The 17,694-nt window shown below is 34.0% G+C and overlaps 2 protein-coding genes across 3 annotated transcripts; one reads left to right on the top strand and one right to left on the bottom strand.

The window, feature by feature from the left end:
* Positions 1-152: 152 nt before the first annotated feature.
* Positions 153-12,009, top strand: LOC124440536. The gene is made up of 5 exons (XM_046990931.1): positions 153-469; positions 6,318-6,719; positions 7,162-7,608; positions 10,793-11,247; positions 11,422-12,009. Exons 1-5 carry the CDS (start codon positions 403-405, stop codon positions 11,593-11,595), a joined length of 1,545 nt encoding a protein of 514 aa, XP_046846887.1. The 5' UTR covers positions 153-402; the 3' UTR covers positions 11,596-12,009.
* A 1,017-nt stretch (positions 12,010-13,026) lies between these two features.
* LOC124440380 (transmembrane ascorbate-dependent reductase CYB561-like) lies at positions 13,027-15,696 on the bottom strand. 2 transcript variants are annotated; one of them, XM_046990771.1, is made up of 5 exons: positions 15,580-15,696; positions 15,263-15,511; positions 13,870-14,072; positions 13,527-13,684; positions 13,027-13,343 (listed from the first exon to the last, which is right to left on the bottom strand). In XM_046990771.1, the coding sequence occupies exons 2-5, from the start codon at positions 15,468-15,470 to the stop codon at positions 13,184-13,186; spliced, it is 729 nt and encodes a 242-aa protein (XP_046846727.1). In that variant the 5' UTR covers positions 15,471-15,511; positions 15,580-15,696; the 3' UTR covers positions 13,027-13,183. The 2 variants fall into 2 exon arrangements, with proteins under 2 accessions (XP_046846727.1, XP_046846726.1); XM_046990770.1 differs by having other exon boundaries at positions 15,584-15,695.
* Positions 15,697-17,694: the final 1,998 nt, after the last annotated feature.

Here is a 17,694-nt window from a genome sequence, read left to right as displayed (position 1 = left end):
AGTCTTCCGCTGTAGCTTAACATCTGGGAATCGATTTTGCCCCCCCACCCCACCCCCAAAAAACGGGTACCATACAGTGGTACCATATTTTGGACTATAGATTATATTACGATGCCACCTCTAGTATTATATTATTTATAATCTCTATGGACGGTATGACGTCAGGTATTAAAGATGGCGGTGAATTTAAGCACCTGAGTCAATGACCTGAGTGGACTGTGGTCGGTGGACGTGCGAAGTCACAGATAAATTGTAAAAAGTCGACTGTTATTGTTTGTTGTATTGTTCTAAAAAGTCAATCTAACTACATCAGCCTTCACTATTGGAGATTTAATATCTGAAACAGAAAATTCAAAGATTTATGATATAATTCATTCTCAAGTTTCAAGTTTAAGAGCCAATATGCAAGACAGCAAGAGAGACCCAACTCCCAAGATTCTAAGACGTCAGCCCAAAATAATGAAAACAGGTACTGTTACCACTGTACATGAACCCTATCTTTACAAGACTTTGTAGTTTGTTGTATTCTGTCATGTAATTATTAAATAAATAGGACATATTTTTGATCATTTTAACTATGCATTATAACACATATTGTGTAAAAAATATGGCAAGTGAAATAGTATAACTTATAGATGAAGCCATGAGCTTGCTGAAATTTATTCTGAATTAAGGGATTGCGAATGATGACCTTGCACAGGGGGGAGAGATCGACTTTTTGGGAAAGAAAGACTGCTGTAGGAGAATGCACCTTTCTGTCCATGTTTAAAATAAGACCTTGTAAATTGCAATGGCATACAACACCATGTAATTACCTAGCACCCCATTTCTGCTAAAGGTTTGGCAGCTAGCCAGGGAGTTGTAAAAGCTGTGAATAAAATATGTGTAAGCATTGATCTTAATGTCCAATTGATGTGTCTCCCATTCCCATACGTAAGTATGCTGTGGATTTTTTAAAATTCTATAACCCTATTAGATTTCTTGCTTTGCTGGAACAGTTTGTAGAAAGTAGTGTGACATATATTACTCTATTACTCGACTTTAAACATTGTGAGATTTGATATGTAAGACTATCCACATGCTGATATTTTGTATCACTCGTATGATAGAGTATAACATATTAAGCTTATGAAGGCTCCAGTAAGTGTGACATGTGCAATTTGATGCAAATGTCACACTGAGCAAACTAAAACTAAAACTCATCAATGTCATAGCAAGCACATAGCAAGCATGTACGTAGACTATTGCATTATGACAGAAGGTGATGTAATGTATGCTCATTAATGATCACTGTAAGTATGACACATGGAAACCATTGGATATATATGTTCAGCACTGATTAATATAAGTAGTAAGTATGCTGCATTAATGACGCGTGAAATATGATTCATTTCAATACAAGGCATATAGCATTGTAAGCTCGCCAATGATTGATGTAAGGATAACACATGAAATTTAGTTATGTAGCAGCTAAAGATTATGTAAACTTAAAAAGGGCCTTACGCATTAGAACATGTGGTTTTTGAAAGGTATTTCTTCTAATCTTTCTGAAAGATATCTACATCATGTTGTTTTGAAATGGAAATTTTATATATTGATTATCATGATTGATTTAATCTTTGAATAATATAAATTTTGAATCGGAATTAGTCGATTTTCGTTTGTTGAATTTTATATTCATGAACATTATTGTTGGGTAAAATGGCAGGTGGGTTTGTGTACTTGTACATAATTAGACTGGAACATGGTTTTTCAAATCTAACAAAATATCAATTCAAATCAATAAAATCGTCTATGATCCTATCAATTAACGTCACAAGCGTTGCGTGAGAAGACACAGTGTCACAGATTAACACAGAGAGTTTGATAAACAACAGCTTATTCATTCATTTTTAGATTGACTTAAGTACTGTCGAAATTCCAATATTTTTCCTATGTATTGCACGAACATAAATGAACTTTAACGCCCAGGACGTTTATGTTATAACTTATAAACTACAATGAAAATTTCTCTTGAATTTTTATTGCTATGATTGATAATACGTTTTTCAAGTTCTCTCATAGTTTTATCAACTGGTATTCTATTTAGTCTATTGAGGAGAGAATTCTTTGGCATGCCAATGATACTTCTTGCTTTTATTTTTCTATTTCATTTTCTACGTATTCGGAGGACCACCCGGCCCTGACGGAAAGTCGGGAATGCTCGTTTTAAACCGCATACGTGTAGTTCCATTGATTTCTAGAAAAGGATCTGCGACATTTTCATCAATGGAAAAGATTTTTACAGACTTAAGAGCAATTTTAAGAACATCATTTTGTTTAATCCCAGTGGCATGTGAATACGTGCTTCATTATTACAGAAAGCAGACGCAATCACGAAATACACGGAAATATTAACGTATTTTAAGGGGCGAACTCGTCGTTTTAGCGAATTATACTCAAAACTTGCCTCCTAGGTATTGTACTGTAGTTAATCTTAATATGTGCGAGACACTTGCAAGTGTCATTACCACTGTGCGATAGTACTTAAAACTTTATTTTAACAAGATGTACCTATCTCTTACGTATACTTAGCTATTGATTCAGGAAACAGTTATAGAAATAGATTTTTTACATTTTGCTTGAACCCACTGACTAGAATGACTCATCAAAGTACTTATACTTTCATACAGGCTTATTTTATTCATTGATTGATTATTTTTGTGCTTTTATATTCATTTCATCCATATTTACCATACTTCGGGAGCTTAATCTTTGTGTATGAGCCGGAAATGAAAGGTGGAAATGGGAGAAACTCGGTAAAAGTTAAATGCATGTGTTCAAATGACAAACAAGTCGAGTGGTTATTTCGGATTAAATCTCCTGACTGCATTTAGGAGCAAAGGTTCAAACACTTGGAAGTAATAAATCTAATTTTCAAGAGAATAATTATTAAGTACCTGATAATGATAGACCACTGTGTCGGTTCTTTTATTCATCGCAACCTGCTTTTCAAGTAGATTTTCGGTAGAAAAAACCGAAAAGACCAACAAACGTAGCTATAAGAAACCGCAAACACCCCAATACATTTCCCCAATGTTGTATTAAAACATAATCATTTTCTGCAAATATGATTGGTTCCATTTGGAACAAATCGTGATTGTGTCGCTGTTTTGTACAGGAAATGATGTTGTTCTAAATGCATCGGTGTTTTTTCATCATTGTAAATCCTCTTGGCGTGTCGTAGTCGTTCATTAAGCAAGAAATGATTAAAATAATAACGTTGTCTCCACTGTTTATTATGCAACTCCTAGTGTTATCTTTGTATCTTTATGTCCACGGATGCAGGTAAAGAACAGTGTCTTTTACATTGTTCTTTTTATGTTAAAATGATTTAAAGTCATTTCTCTGCGAACTTAAAATTAAAGCATTGCTATTAAAAATTTTTAAAACTCATTGTTAACTTAGCAAATGTTACAAACTATATTTTGTAGCAAATTACAAGACTGCATGACTTCAGTAGCTATCATATTAACAAAATACTTTCATAAAAATTTGTGCAACGCCATTTCCTGAAATTTTGTTTGAGGCATTTTAGAGCATTCCAACCTTGTTTGCTGGGAATTGTCTTGTGGCTACAAAATATTAGTCAGTGAGAAAAATTGTGAAGAATGTGGCTATGGAGAAAATAGCGAACCTCTGCTGTAACAGCACTGAAAAATCAGTGGCGAAGGCAGCCGGCTTATTAAGTCCCGCTATAAAAATTTTGCTGTATTCATTTTATCGAAGTCTTTACAGAAAAGCAAATTTTGTGTGTGATAGTATTAGTTTGATAAATTTCATTTGCGGTCTGAGTTAGTGGGCGATTTTGGGTAATTTTTCTTAATGTCGTAAAAAAATATTCCTTATGACTAATTTTCTTCCTCAGTCGCTGCCTTCATCTTAAAAACAAACTGTTTATAAAGAAATAAATAATGATATTGTTGTAAAGATTACATTACAAAACCTATAGCTACGCTATTGCACATAACTAATATTTGCAACTTTATGGATAATTATCCAAACTAGAATATTCTCGTCTTAAGGCACCAAAATATTTACATATATTTCAACAAGACTATTAGAGACATGTTTTTAACCATCTGCTGTTCTCATTATTATGGCATGTTTCTGCCGCTTCCATTAAAAACAAAATTTTAGTTGCAATGTTTATGGATTAAGATCTTTTCTGTTGTTTAAATACAAATCAGTTTAGTTTCAAGATGTCTCACGAGTTAAACTTTAAGAAAAGAAAAACTTATTGAACGATAAACTGAGTCAAAATATGTTTTATGGCTTGGATTTTAATTACCTCCTTGATTAAGGACATTATATAAATTTGTTTTGTTGAAATACTTAAAGAATCACACAATGTCAGCTGCCAGGACATGAAAGTTCTTCGTCTCGCCACTGTTGACGGCTAGGAGTATGTTAGGGTAACTCCTACGATAAAAGCCGCGGCATTTGATATATCCATAGGACATAGATTGATTTTTGAATTAACACGCTTCAATAATCGACTGATTTGTGTGATTAAAATCTTAAGTGAATTTTTAAGTGAATTGAAGTATTCCGTTCTGTTTGATGCTTGCACGACCCCCACTTCGTGCTATTTTTGTCTATATTTATAGAATTGCTTGTTGGAGTCAAAAATTGATAAAATGCGGTTTAATTATATTCATATTATTTACGACACACTTATTTAACGTTGCTGTGCATGTTAGCTTCATTATATATAGTTATGAAAAACCATCTTTCATAGGATATTTTAAAACTCTGTCAATGTTTACATTTGAGCGTTTACATGGAACTGAACATTTTTGGGTTTTTCTTCGAGGATTTTTTTGAAAAGTGGTTTATTAATGCGAACAATCTGGCGAATAAACCATTTCTTTGTCTCTTTGTAATTAACGAATTGCAAGCAATTAAGTTCTCCACCTAAGTATCCAAATGCTGTGAAATGAAGTTTAAAATATTTTGATGATGGATTTCGATGAGGAACTTAAGAGCTATCATGTAGCGTGTTACTGCGTGATGCTTGCTGTTATCTTGTCTTTATGTAAATCATCTTTAGCATCTTAATTGCACAGGCCAGGCGGCAGCCAAAGCACTTAGACTCTTGAAAATGTATCGAGAATTGAAATAGGTGTGTTAATCCTTTCATAAAACAGTATGAAACCAATTCCGTACTCGATTTGTAGGAATGCGAAAAGGTTTCTAAAAATGTCTTTGCACTTTTTATGTTTTATTTAATTTTTCTGATGCCATATTTTTATGCTCATTGTGTATTATAGAGGAAAAAGAAGGTTGAAGTATATATTTCTTTGCATAAACTTGTCTTTCAACATAGTTAATTTATATGTTGTCCTTTTTCTCGTTCTTTACCCACATGAACTTTTAATACCCCAGACTTCCTATTGTCACATTACTTTGTGAGATCTTTGAGTGTGGAGCTAACAGAATTATATATTTTCTCAATATTACGTCGGAAAAACGTCAACAAATACCTTAAGATATTTTTATATCTTTTTGATGTGCGATAACGAGCTTGTAGCTTCCGACTTTGAAGTGTTCTTAATAGCTTGCACTCGGCTAAATGACCCATATACGGTTGTAATGCAGTTTTCATAAATAACATCATACAAAGATTTCTTAGGTCAATTTTAGGCATTTGAACATTATAGGAATGCTAAGATGTTAAGAATACATCTATATATGTTTGTTAAATGTAGAGTTAGGCACTCTTCTGTCAACGATTCAAACCACTTGTTTTTTTACGGTCTGTGTTGTAGGATTAAAATGCCACATAAAAGGCGGTTGTCCCTGCTTCTTCGGACATAACGCAATGTAATGTTAACACCTTAAAAATGTCGAAAGTTTTCTCGGGTAATTGAAAATTTAGATCGTGGGGAGAGTAATGGTTATGTAGTCTTTGCGCTTACGTTTACAGTGCCGACATTTAATTCACAAAAATAGCTGTTTACTGCTATAAACCAACAATTAATTTTTCGGCGCAACGCGTTTGAATGAAGCGGCACTAGGTCCGATCCGCGTTTCATTATTCTTCACCTTTTTACTTACCCGGTACGTGCGTCAGCCAATCACGATTAGGAATGAAACGGAACTTAGACAACAGCCTACATTTGGACCGCAGTTGGATTTTACATTAGTATTTGTGATGAGGTTTTTCCGGGCCGAAACTATATTTAAGAGAAGCTTCTTAACAAGCGTTAACATTTTGGAAAGAGCAACTGTTAGAAGAGGAACAATGAAAATGTATGTCTATTCTTTATTCTTAGTTGCCACTTTTTTACAATTTCCACGTAATGTTCTTGCAACTGGCCTATCTATATCGTCGCGGTCAAGCGCAGTAACCAAAGCAGATCTCTGGGAAAGACGAGTCAACACAAGTATTTGGCTTTTACAGAATAAACCTTGTAAATTCTTCACTTCAAGTGGTAATTGCTCAGAGCTGAAGTCTCGAGCAAGGAGTTCAATGATCTTGTACACTGCCAGTTCTGGTGATGAAAAGCTCGTTGCAGTTTCACCTGATAAAATTAAGCTTGTACCGACTTCTTATAAAGCAGTCGTAGTTTTAGATCCATACCCGTTATCAAGCTTTGGACATCCTGTTTTGGTGTTCTTCATTGAACCCTCAACTCAATCTGATTGCAACTCAAACAGAAAGTCAACTTTTACTCGTAAGTTATTGTAAAAAGAACATATCGTTCATACTATCTTCAAGGATATCGTTGTGCATAGATTGTCTTACGAGAAAATAATTAGCTAGCTACTTCTCATCTGTTGTGTTTATCTTATGTTTTTATCTTGCACGTTTGATGCTAGAATCTGGGAGGTGTTAATTTGCAATGCGTTGATTAATTTGGGGAATTTAAAAATGGAGTTCCTTTTGCATGTATTTTGACTTAACTCTGGGGAACTTTGGTTTCTTGCATGGTCAATTAAACCGTTAATGATGGAGACAAAAGATTAGCGTTATTCAGAAATTACCAATTAATGAAACATGACATTTGCGTGTATACCTCCCGTAACATAAAACTTACTACCGAAACATGAAATTAGCTACTGAAACTTTACCCTTGCAGAATGAGATGTGCTAAAATTACGTCTTTTATGTTGTAGATGGTGAGTGTGTTACAATTGCTCAAAAAAGTCGTCGATGTACGAACCGACTTCAGCAAGACCGGAGAAGAAAAAAGAGATGTGACATAAACTTTATTCCATCCGTCTTCACAAAAGTAGGTCGTCAAACATCGACATTGAAACAGCTTCTCCGTTGTGAATCGATTGTGCCCGGATTTGCTGCTTGTCCCACTTCACTGACCTTACATCCACTGGATGAAAAATGTTTGAACACCAAACGTTGTTCGACGACACCGATGTCAATCCGACAAAGAAATTGCATCGAGACCTGCGACTACGCTGTGATTCTCTCCGGTGGTTTTAACGAACATACAGCGACTATGAAGTCAAAACATAACATCAAGACCATGTGGCGATATCTCAGAAAAAATCATTTCAAACATGAAAATATTGTAACATTTGTTGGGAGCAGATACTATATTGAACGTAAGTTTATTATGCACTTCATTCATATTCATGTTTAAGTCATTTAAAGATTTACTTTTCGCTGACGTATATAGGTCAAATGTAACCTATAACCTATGTGGCAACAATGTTGCAATTTTATTATTTCGATTGAACACTTTTTTTGTCAATTCTATCGCCTTTTCAAAGCCGTAATGGTGCGAAGCTATTTATTTTTAACTTGACGATGATTTTGAATTCTACTTGTTCCCTTTTACCTTTGAAACAGTCGTATATGGAAAGAAGTAGCCTCTCCTCTCAGTTGCCTATCGCATCTTAGTGACATACCTAGTTGTGTAAAGCTTAAGCTAGGGGATTATAGCAACTTAGCAAAATTTGCTTCTTCAAAATAACCTTAAACCATAAGTGAAAGCAACGTATTAACTCATATTCGCGCATTTTCGAGCTACTTTGATGCGCAATCCATCGTTCTTTACACTCCTACGCACAATATTTTTTGATGAGGATCGCGTAATAATTGTCGGACATTTTTTTAATTGAATCAAATATTTTATCTTTGTTTCCTTGCCTGGTGATTTGTGATCGAAACAAATAGTTAATCTGACAGGTTTTGTGCGTCACTAAAAGTTTGGGCTGGATTGAAGCAGGTACGCGCAATTACCAAATTTCAATTTGCTTAGAACACTAGATTAGCGATTGATTATAATGTGTTAACTTCTCTTCAGTTTAACTGCTTGTGAAGATCCTTTATAAAAACAGACCTTGCTTAATTAAATGTCTACAGAATGTGAACGTACAGCAAGGATTATCGTTCTTTGTCGTATTATGATAGTTTATACCTCATGAGACGAAATTGGTGGACATCAACACTACCGACAAACGATGCAGAGTTTTTGGATCATGAAAGCGGCATAGTTTGAGATAACGTTTGTCACTTGTCGGTTGCAATTAAGCTATTTACTTAGCAATTAGCGCATCATGTCTTGAACATAGCATGCATGCATGATGCATGTATACCTAATGACTACAGGGAATGAGTTCATTTATTTTAACATAACCTATCCGTTTTTATAAATTTAACTGGAACTTCACTTCCTTCATGCATGTCCGTGCGTTATATATGAATTTGTTATGGTGAACTAACTTAATAATTTTGTTTGGAAGATTATCCCTGCATCGAATTATTTAATTCACTTAGTCTAACTGAGTTACCAACAAACCCCTATCGTAAACGACAAATTGTTGTCTCAGTGTCGGCTGTAAGAATCTCTCGGTTAAATTGTTGGGTTTCACTTACAAACACCAACAGTCCTTTTCTGGACTGTATTAACCTGGACGATTCACACTATTCATGTGTGCTTTCTCACAAATTCACGATCGATATTTGACAGCAATTTGGCTTGTGACGTATTTACTGGCTGTTTCGTAACTTCGTGGCTATTACTTCATAAACATAAAGTTTATTTCTTGAATTTTATACGTTAATTTTGTCGAAGAGCATTTATAGCAACAATTTTACTCATACTATAACTTAAGATTTCTTTCCTCTAGGTATCTAAACACAAACAAAAAACTAACATTGGTTGACATAACCGGCGTGTTTGCCATAATTTCTTTGTAGTTCTGGAAAATGTCTGAGATGCTATGACTTACAAATGAAAATATTTTGATTTAATCTTGTCGGAGTCTTTGCTACACACCCCGACATTTATTTATCGCATTCCAATCATTAAGCGATAATCGTCCGGACTGTTTTTTTGCTTGATGGGGGTGCGTTTATGTCTGGGGTGACATCCGAATTACTAAAAAGAACTACCCTGCAAGGGAAAAATACTTATAATATGAGGACTATTATGCTAGAAGTCATTTTTTTTTAAGTTTTATTGAAAAATTCTGTGAATCATTTTATAATGACATTTGTGACACTTGCTAATGTATTGTGACACATGTGTATTGTACTGCACGTGCATATATGCATTAGTTTGCCTCTCTCGTTGATTTTACCGCTCGACATATTGGAAACCACTCGAAGTGTTTTAATGTAACAACTAAATAGTTGTAAACGTGTTTCTTTATTTCCCTGAATTAATACCAAAGTTCTTGTACAAATATTCACCTGATCCTAAAGTCATTAAGTATTTGGTACTAATCATGCAATCCGATTTTTGTCAATAGACAAGTGCATGTCAGTCATTCTCTATAGATTGATCAAATGAGGTATTTCAATGGACCATTATTCAGGATGAAAAATATTTATCTTTGCATTAGACCTTTCTTCTTTCCCTTGTTATTACAAAAATGCATAAAAAATATTAATGCATAAAGCTTGCGATAGTTCACCATTCAATGTGTCTGTCTAACATGAAATATGTATTTGCGATGACTTTAGTAGACTCTACCCCCTACTCCCCTTTCCCTGATATGATCTAGATTATTAACACGTTCGTAGCATTGCACTTGGTTTTGATTCACAAAAGCATTTAGCTACACGCAAGCTATTTTTGCGGTGTGTCTTTGCTCTGCACAGTATTTCGATAAAAAATTTCATTCCCACGATGGAAACAGCTCAGTAAATAGTGAACTCCACAAAATAGTAATCATCAAGTTGACAGGTTATACTGGAAACCAAGGATTGAGATTTCCTGATCCTAACCTGTTTCCTTTATTGCTGCTGCAATGATACATTGACAACATAAATGTACTTATCAATAAGGGATTTCTTTATTGAACAGTAATTGCATTGATTTCAATTACCCAATTATTTTGAATACATTTGTCATTGTCAAAATTCAAATTGTAGCTTGATGCGAATTTTATTCATACCAGTCAAAATACAACGGCATGCCAGAACATCTTGAACTGGTTTAAGATATGGCAAAAGACACCATACATAGTCGACTAAAATAATAATTTCTATTTTTGTTTTTCATACTTGTAATTTTGAATTCTAAAAAGATTAACGAATACCATAAAAGCTAAAAAGACACGCGAACATTTCTTTGGTAGGTTTTACCTTGAAACTTACACGACAATTGAATTTTGCCATTTCTAACATAGTTTTGCTGATTTTTTTCTCTATTCTCATTATATCAGTGCCAAAACTTTTCATTATTTTCTTCTAGCACTTTAACTTAACAACCCGACATCATTAAACCATTTGAAAGTTACGATTGTCTTGTTCAACATAAGTTTGTTTTTCTTGCAGTTGATGGTAACTCGAACACAAAGGATAGCGTGCAAGCAGATAGTGAGTTTAGAATACGGAGTCAAATAAAAAACTTGTGCCTTTCAACCTGTGTGGATTCATTTGTCATATATCTGAATAAACCGACCAAAAGTAACGGGGAAATGCTGATTTGGGATGGAAACAGTGATGGCTTTAGTGAGGAATCGGAGAGATATGACATCAAAGAATTTATTGACGATCTAAGGAATTGCAAAGCAAAGCAAGTCACTGTTCTTGCAGATCAAAGCTTTTCTTCTCTTCTTTTGGAAAAATTCAGATCTGCAAAACGTCATTCGTCGCGTGGTACCCTAAAAAATGTTGTGATTGTCACGTCAACCAGTTCACACTCAACCAGCGGACGTTTTATAGAGAAGTGGGTTCGTTATTCACTGCCGAGACAGAATAGGCAACGGTGTTTGAAGGATGTGCTTCAGGTAAGATATGCTCCTATCCAAATGTGTTGTGTAAATTAGTAAGCTGTTGAAAGACTAGAGAATCAGTTTGTGGAAATGTAATGGATCATTTTTTAAGGTTAATGACACCTGTAACAATTTAAAGAATGCACGAATAAAACTTTGATAGACTTGGTTCTTGAATTCTTTTTTTAGGATATTACATCACTTTCCACCAATCAGTTTGAAGTGGACTTTGACAGTTCTACTCGGGAACTTTTGGACCGTACCATATATGGTGGGTCATGTGACCAAAGTTTACGCGTCTCAAGAAAAAAGATGGGATGTCGTCTTTTAACACGAAGAGAACAATTAATGAACAGAGGTTAATGAAAGCATTTGGTAGCTAATAAAATATTAACGTCGTGGGTCTTTCAGCCTAAAGAGGAGGAATTGAGCTCATTTTGAGCACAAAGTCAACTGTATTTAAACATATTCGATTGTGTCCAAGTATTTTTGGGTGAAATATATTTCTACTTAAGATAATGTAAAAATTATATATAGATGAACATGATGTTAAAATAGTTATTAATATAGCCAAGCTTTGTTTAAAGTAAATTTTGTGTGGTCAAGCTATCAGATGTGATTGAGTTGAAGTATTTATATTTATAGCATCAATTTACTGTGTTACTATTTTCCATCTGTTTTCATTTTTATCATGAAGACTTTATAGCAACAAAACTTTTTTCAAAGATTCTTGTATTCTTAGTGACTTGAAAAATATATAATTTATTTTAAGAAAAACATACATGTGTGATATCCATTTAACGATAAACTCGCGGTACTTTATGAAAAACAAACACAAAATGTCAATTGTGATTTTACAATGTTGAATTGTTGCACATAATTGCTACAATCATTAAAAATAGTTTTCCAGTCCATATCTTTCTCCTCCATCCACTAACCGTATTAAGTAACTGTTGATGAAAACTAGAAAAGAAAGTAGAAATGTAATACAAAGGAAGCAGACAAGTTTCTGCAAGAACGCCGAAATGCAGCGGAATAGTAGAAAGCAGGAAGAAAGCCAAAACCAGCAGAAAGGAAGCTGATAAGCAATGGAAAGAAAACAGAAAGAAAACCAAAAGAAAGGCAACAGAAAAGAAGCAGAAATGCAACAGAAACTTTTCTATAAGTTCAAAAGATACAGAATTGCATGACTACAAGTAAACCTATTCACATGTCATACACATGACTACAAGTAAACCTATTCACATGTCATACACATGACTACAAGTAAATCTATTCACATGTCATACACGCTTCTTCGTTTCTCTCCTTTTATAACTCTTAATCTTTACTTACTAAATGTCTATGACAACAAAAAAACAGCTTAGTTATTTTCAGCTCATAGGGAAAAGGAATTGGTTAAAGTGAAGCCTAGTATATTTTGAAAATGATAAATACATATATGTTATAGTTTTGTTAGGAAAACCATCGTAGTTCCTTTGTAACAGTATTTGCACAGACAGAAAACTGAGAAGTTAGTTATTGTACTATATACCATTCTGTATTTTTTTATGTATGACCTCTTGTGTAGACCGTTCCAGTAGTGTTGGTGAATGGATAATTTGGTAGAGTAGAATTTTGTATACTCGCTGAAGAAGTATTGCAGGTATCGAATTCATTAAACACTCCAGGAACAAGATGTATCGTGGAAATAAGAAATCAACAATTTTGCCTTAATATGTTCATCACATCAAAAGGTCGAAACAACGTTAAAACAAAAAAACCAAGAACACGAACTAAACACGACAAAACACATTGGGTTTGGGTATAATTTAATGTTGTTTTTCTAAAATGACATGTAATTGTATTGAACATGCGATTTAAAATGTCAATTCAAACAATTCATCATCATTTGCTATGATTTTAAAAAGCACACTTCTTTTTTAACAAATTGAAAGAATTAAAAGTTTTGTTAATCTGATTCGTATCTTTCCAACATGATAATAGCACGCTCCTTGTCGGTCAGTCGTCTGAATTTTTCGGGAATCAAAATAGCCAAAATACTTAAACAAAATAAAATCAAAACTACCCCCAAGAAATTCGCCAGCATTCTCTCTTCTCCCAGCTCTTGTCTTGATAAAAATACAAACGAAATACTTCAAAATCACGTGAGCTGCTAGTTTCTAGACTCCTCCCATTCACACATGAAAATTATATTGAAATTAAACCACTAAGCTGATGTGATTTAAGAGAGTTGCTTGATCTACTCGTTTTTTTTGTATATATTTTGTTTCCATCTGTAAATTTAAACTTACTTTATGCTAAAGGCGCTTTTTTCTGTGATTCCAATGCAGCATTGAAATGTGGAAGCGACAAAGATTGACAATCCAGTAAACTTGTGAAAATGATTAAACGCTTGCTTTGATGATTCCGAAATCCCGGGTAGTAAATGTACAATAATACCAGACAGCACCTATGATTCAATTTTTCGTATTGTGATTAAAAAAATGATTAAAATGATTTTTCATTATTAGGAAAATAATATATGCACAGGATCGTTCGGAGAAACTAATAGGCACTGGGCGCAGTCAAATTCCAAATAGAATTGTGACCAGATTATATGTTTTTTTGCTTCTTAATGGAAACATGAAAAATTACCTGAAAACCAAAGAGTGTCACAAGAACTATTCCTATCCATGAATGCAATGTATGAAAAGATTTTAACTTTTGTTGATCAGAGTACTTGAGGACTGCCGACAATCCCATGATTCCAAAGATAAAAGCTGCTACTTGTAGACATTTGTAAATAATTTTCACAAACATCAGGGATTCATTGCGGAACACTCGATAGGAAATCATTCCTATAAAAATATTTGAGTTCGATTGGGAACGTACGACTCTTAAGCAGATGATTATTAACATGTTTAAAGAACACTTCACTCACAAGATATTTATAACAATCGTTTGTTTTTTGTATTTTCCTAGTCTTTTGTTTCCGTTCATATTAGCAAAAAAATGTGACAACAACATGTTTAAAACTTTCATGACACTAAATTTCGTTCTTTATTTTGAACTTGGGATGTTACGCAATGAAAATGGGATGTTACTTCAATGAATTTTGATTTTTTTAGCATTTTTTAACATTTTTTTAAATTTAAATTTTTACCAACATCGGTCAATAAACCAAGAGGTTTTTCCAAACGTAGCTTCCATCATCCATTGACGTTTTTCAAGCTTTTTGAAATAGGTGTGTTATACGGGCAGTGAAAAAATTGTTATGAATATGAAGGCAAAGAAACAGTGGGAGTTTGTTTGCTCATTTTAATCATTTTAAGGCTTAAAAATCTCGTGACCGCTCATCTGTATAGATTGAGCTCTACGTCTTCTCCGTATAGTTTTGGGACTATGTTTATATTTGTTCCTTTACGTTTTTGTTCATAAGTTTGAAAATATATTTTTATTAAATTATAGCTGCAATTAAATATACTGTACCTCCAAAAGAATTTTAAATAAAGCTAACTTATACAGACACAACTATACAAAACAATACAGAAAATTTCTGTACAGACCTCAGTTCAAACTTCATTTCCAATGCGCAGTGAACAGAGGCGTAACTAGAACGTTAATTGGGGGGTGGGGGGGGGGGTGTATATATTCAGTTGTGCCATACTGATTTCTTTTGAAATTCAAATCACTTTCAAAAGAATTCAGTAGGGCACAACGGAATATACGAGGCCCATATTTATAACATGCTTGTAATGGACTGTTTTTTCTCACGTCAGTCACATCGAATATAACTTTGTATTACCTTGGAGTTCATATATCCTAATACGACAATCTGGAAACTAAATCCTCATTGCTATAGGGCAGAAAATGTACTACATATACAACACACTGATTAAAATGCACTTAGCGGTCAATGTTGCAGAACATCTTTGCCTTATTCGAGTTATTGGCTTTTCTTTCTTTAATATTAAGACATGCAAAACGCACTAGTTTATATTTGAAGGTCATTTACCATACTGTAATATACATCACTAAAAATAAATACCCTCAGCGTTTAAAAACACCAGACCAATGATCATAAATAGTGGATGGTAACCGAACAGTTTTGTTGAATCATTCCAAGCAAAACCACCATGATATTTTGAAAACCATACTGCAGTCATAACGATAACACATACACCAAGGATTTGTGAGATTGTTATGGAAGACGCGTATGCAACTCTTGGAAGGACTTTTTCTGTATTTGATTTCATGTCGAGATATTCAAACTTTTATTGAACATACAACACCGAACCTGTATAAGAAGACAATAACAAATTAGTCGTCTTAGCTTTCAAATACTTATGGAATTGATTGTATTACTTAACTTTTGATGTTTCAAATCGTTCAGAGTTATAAGACAATAACTTAGCAATGTAATTGAACACAGTATGTTGTCAAATGTTTCACTATGAAGAAGTCAACATACAGCTCTACGCATGAAAGGACAATTTAAACAAACATTATCTTTGGATTTTTCATACATGAGCAGTTAATGCTTATTATTATTCACTATGCGAGCATTCTCGGCTGTAATTGGAAAACTACCTGCAGATAATTCTCGATATCCGTAGGCTGTGACGTCATAACCTGCAGTAATAGTTTCTACAAATATGGCCGCCATTAAAGCCGGTTTTGCTAACAAATCAAACAACAGCGATGTTTGCCACAGTTTCTACAAAAGATGTGAAAGCTTTTAAGAAAAAAGGCTGCGGAAAACACTAAAAAAGCGGCGAAGCTGGATTTGAACACATTTACAACATATTTAAACGAGACGAACGTAAATAAACCGTCTGACAAAAACAAATTAGCGAAGCTTTAAAAATGTTTTATATTGATATGAACATAATAGCCCAACATAAGACTTTTAAAAAAGCCATCACAATAATAAAATAGAGAAAGATTTATTGATAACGTTTCGTCTTTAACTTAAGACATCTTCAGATTATTTGAGATAAATTATATACAGTTTAGATGACGGAATTAAGTGAGAATGGCGGTATATTAAAGAAGGTGAAGGGGGATTGAGTTGCCTTGGGTGTTAAGAGAGGGTTTAAGTTTGGATATAAGAAGGCTTTCATGAATCATAAGGTCATAATTGTCGGAGGAGGAAGAGAGAATTGAGAAGTCACTAAAATCGGCAGAGTGAGATGTATTTCTTATATGAGAAAGAACTGCAGATGGTGGTGGACATAAGGAAGGTTTCCCTGTTAAGGGAGAGATTCCCAAGTGTTCCGATATTCTGGTGTGCAAATGACGCGTGGTTTGACCCACATACGATGCAGAGCAGCATCGACACTTAAATGAGTATACAACACCAGATCTCAGGAGCTTGGGAACCCTATCTTTAAAAGGAAAGAAAGAGAAGAGACGCCTGGAAGAACGAAAAACAAAGCGAACGTTGATATGAGGAAAGGCAGCATTGCAGAGTCGAGTGATTTGAGTGCGAATCTGAAGACAGTGTAGGCCAGTGAAAGGGAGACAGAAGTACATGATTTTCTTAGGAGCAGTGTGAATAAGATCTTTGGGTTCAAATGTATTGTTGAGGAAGCGGTGAACATGATTGTCAAATATGTATATATATATATAATCTCTGGCCACGATTATATTGATATGTTTCGATAATACTTCAGCTTCGCTTCGGCAGATAACAATGACATCGGTCTGAATAATTCTTGATGTCATGCTCAACCTCATCCAATAATTGCTTAATAGAAGGTCAGACCATTAATCATGTGTCAAAATAACTCAAATTGTATAAAAGATTGTTAAACGAATAAAATAGTACATAGTACAGCTATTTCAATTTAAAATACATTGAGCTCATTCTATATTTGGAGTCATTTTCACCATAAGTATTCTTTAGAAATTTATAGCGAAGAACGTTGTTATACATATAATACAAGTATTTCGAATTTTAAATGAGCCTTTATATTTAATATAGTGACAAAGTTCTTAAAACGTTCGAATAAAATATGTAGAGCATAAAAAAGAAAGCCATAATGTGTCTGTCGCATGTCAATAGTCATAAAGGATGACCTCAGTGGGTAAGGCCCACTTGATTGTTGCAGTTAAAGATTGTATTGTGAATCTTAGTCTTCATGACAGTCATTTTGCAAGAATTTGTTCGCCACCTACTTTTTTTCATGATGCTGTAAAAGACCTAAGTAATTTGTTTTTGGCGTCAGGATGTGATTACATTAAGTCACGTATGAACTATGAACGTTTGAATAAATATGAAAATCAATAAATGTTTGCTCTCGAAATACACGGTAGATCGTGAGCACAAGAACAACAATGAGGCAACTATCTTGGTGTGACAAAGAGCAGAAATGCAGTATGACTCAGTCATTTGATTTTCAAAAGCACAAAGTGCTGACAATAGATTATTAAAACAATTATGTTTAGAAGACAAAGTTCAGCAACTGAAGACAAGCG

The sequence above is a fragment of the Xenia sp. Carnegie-2017 genome, unplaced genomic scaffold (genome assembly GCF_021976095.1).
Source record: "Xenia sp. Carnegie-2017 unplaced genomic scaffold, XeniaSp_v1 HiC_scaffold_2, whole genome shotgun sequence".
Taxonomy (NCBI): Eukaryota; Metazoa; Cnidaria; class Anthozoa; order Malacalcyonacea; family Xeniidae; genus Xenia; species Xenia sp. Carnegie-2017.
Note: the sequence above shows the minus strand (reverse complement) of the source record. Positions and strands in the feature narration are given on the sequence as shown.

Bases quoted from the DNA above. Each gene is read 5' to 3' on its own strand.
- LOC124440380 (XM_046990771.1), bottom strand. From the start codon at position 15,470: ATGAAATCAAATACAGAAAAAGTCCTTCCAAGAGTTGCATACGCGTCT. The intron at 13,685-13,869 runs GTAATTTTTCAT...ATTGAATCATAG, and splicing joins TGACACTCTTTGGTTTTCAG to GTGCTGTCTGGTATTATTGT. The intron at 13,344-13,526 runs GTAAGTTTAAAT...ATTTTTATCAAG, and splicing joins AAAAGCGCCTTTAGCATAAA to ACAAGAGCTGGGAGAAGAGA.
- LOC124440536 (XM_046990931.1), top strand. From the start codon at position 403: ATGCAAGACAGCAAGAGAGACCCAACTCCCAAGATTCTAAGACGTCAG. The intron at 470-6,317 runs GTACTGTTACCA...CTTTATTCTTAG, and splicing joins GCCCAAAATAATGAAAACAG to TTGCCACTTTTTTACAATTT. The intron at 6,720-7,161 runs GTAAGTTATTGT...TTTATGTTGTAG, and splicing joins CAGAAAGTCAACTTTTACTC to ATGGTGAGTGTGTTACAATT.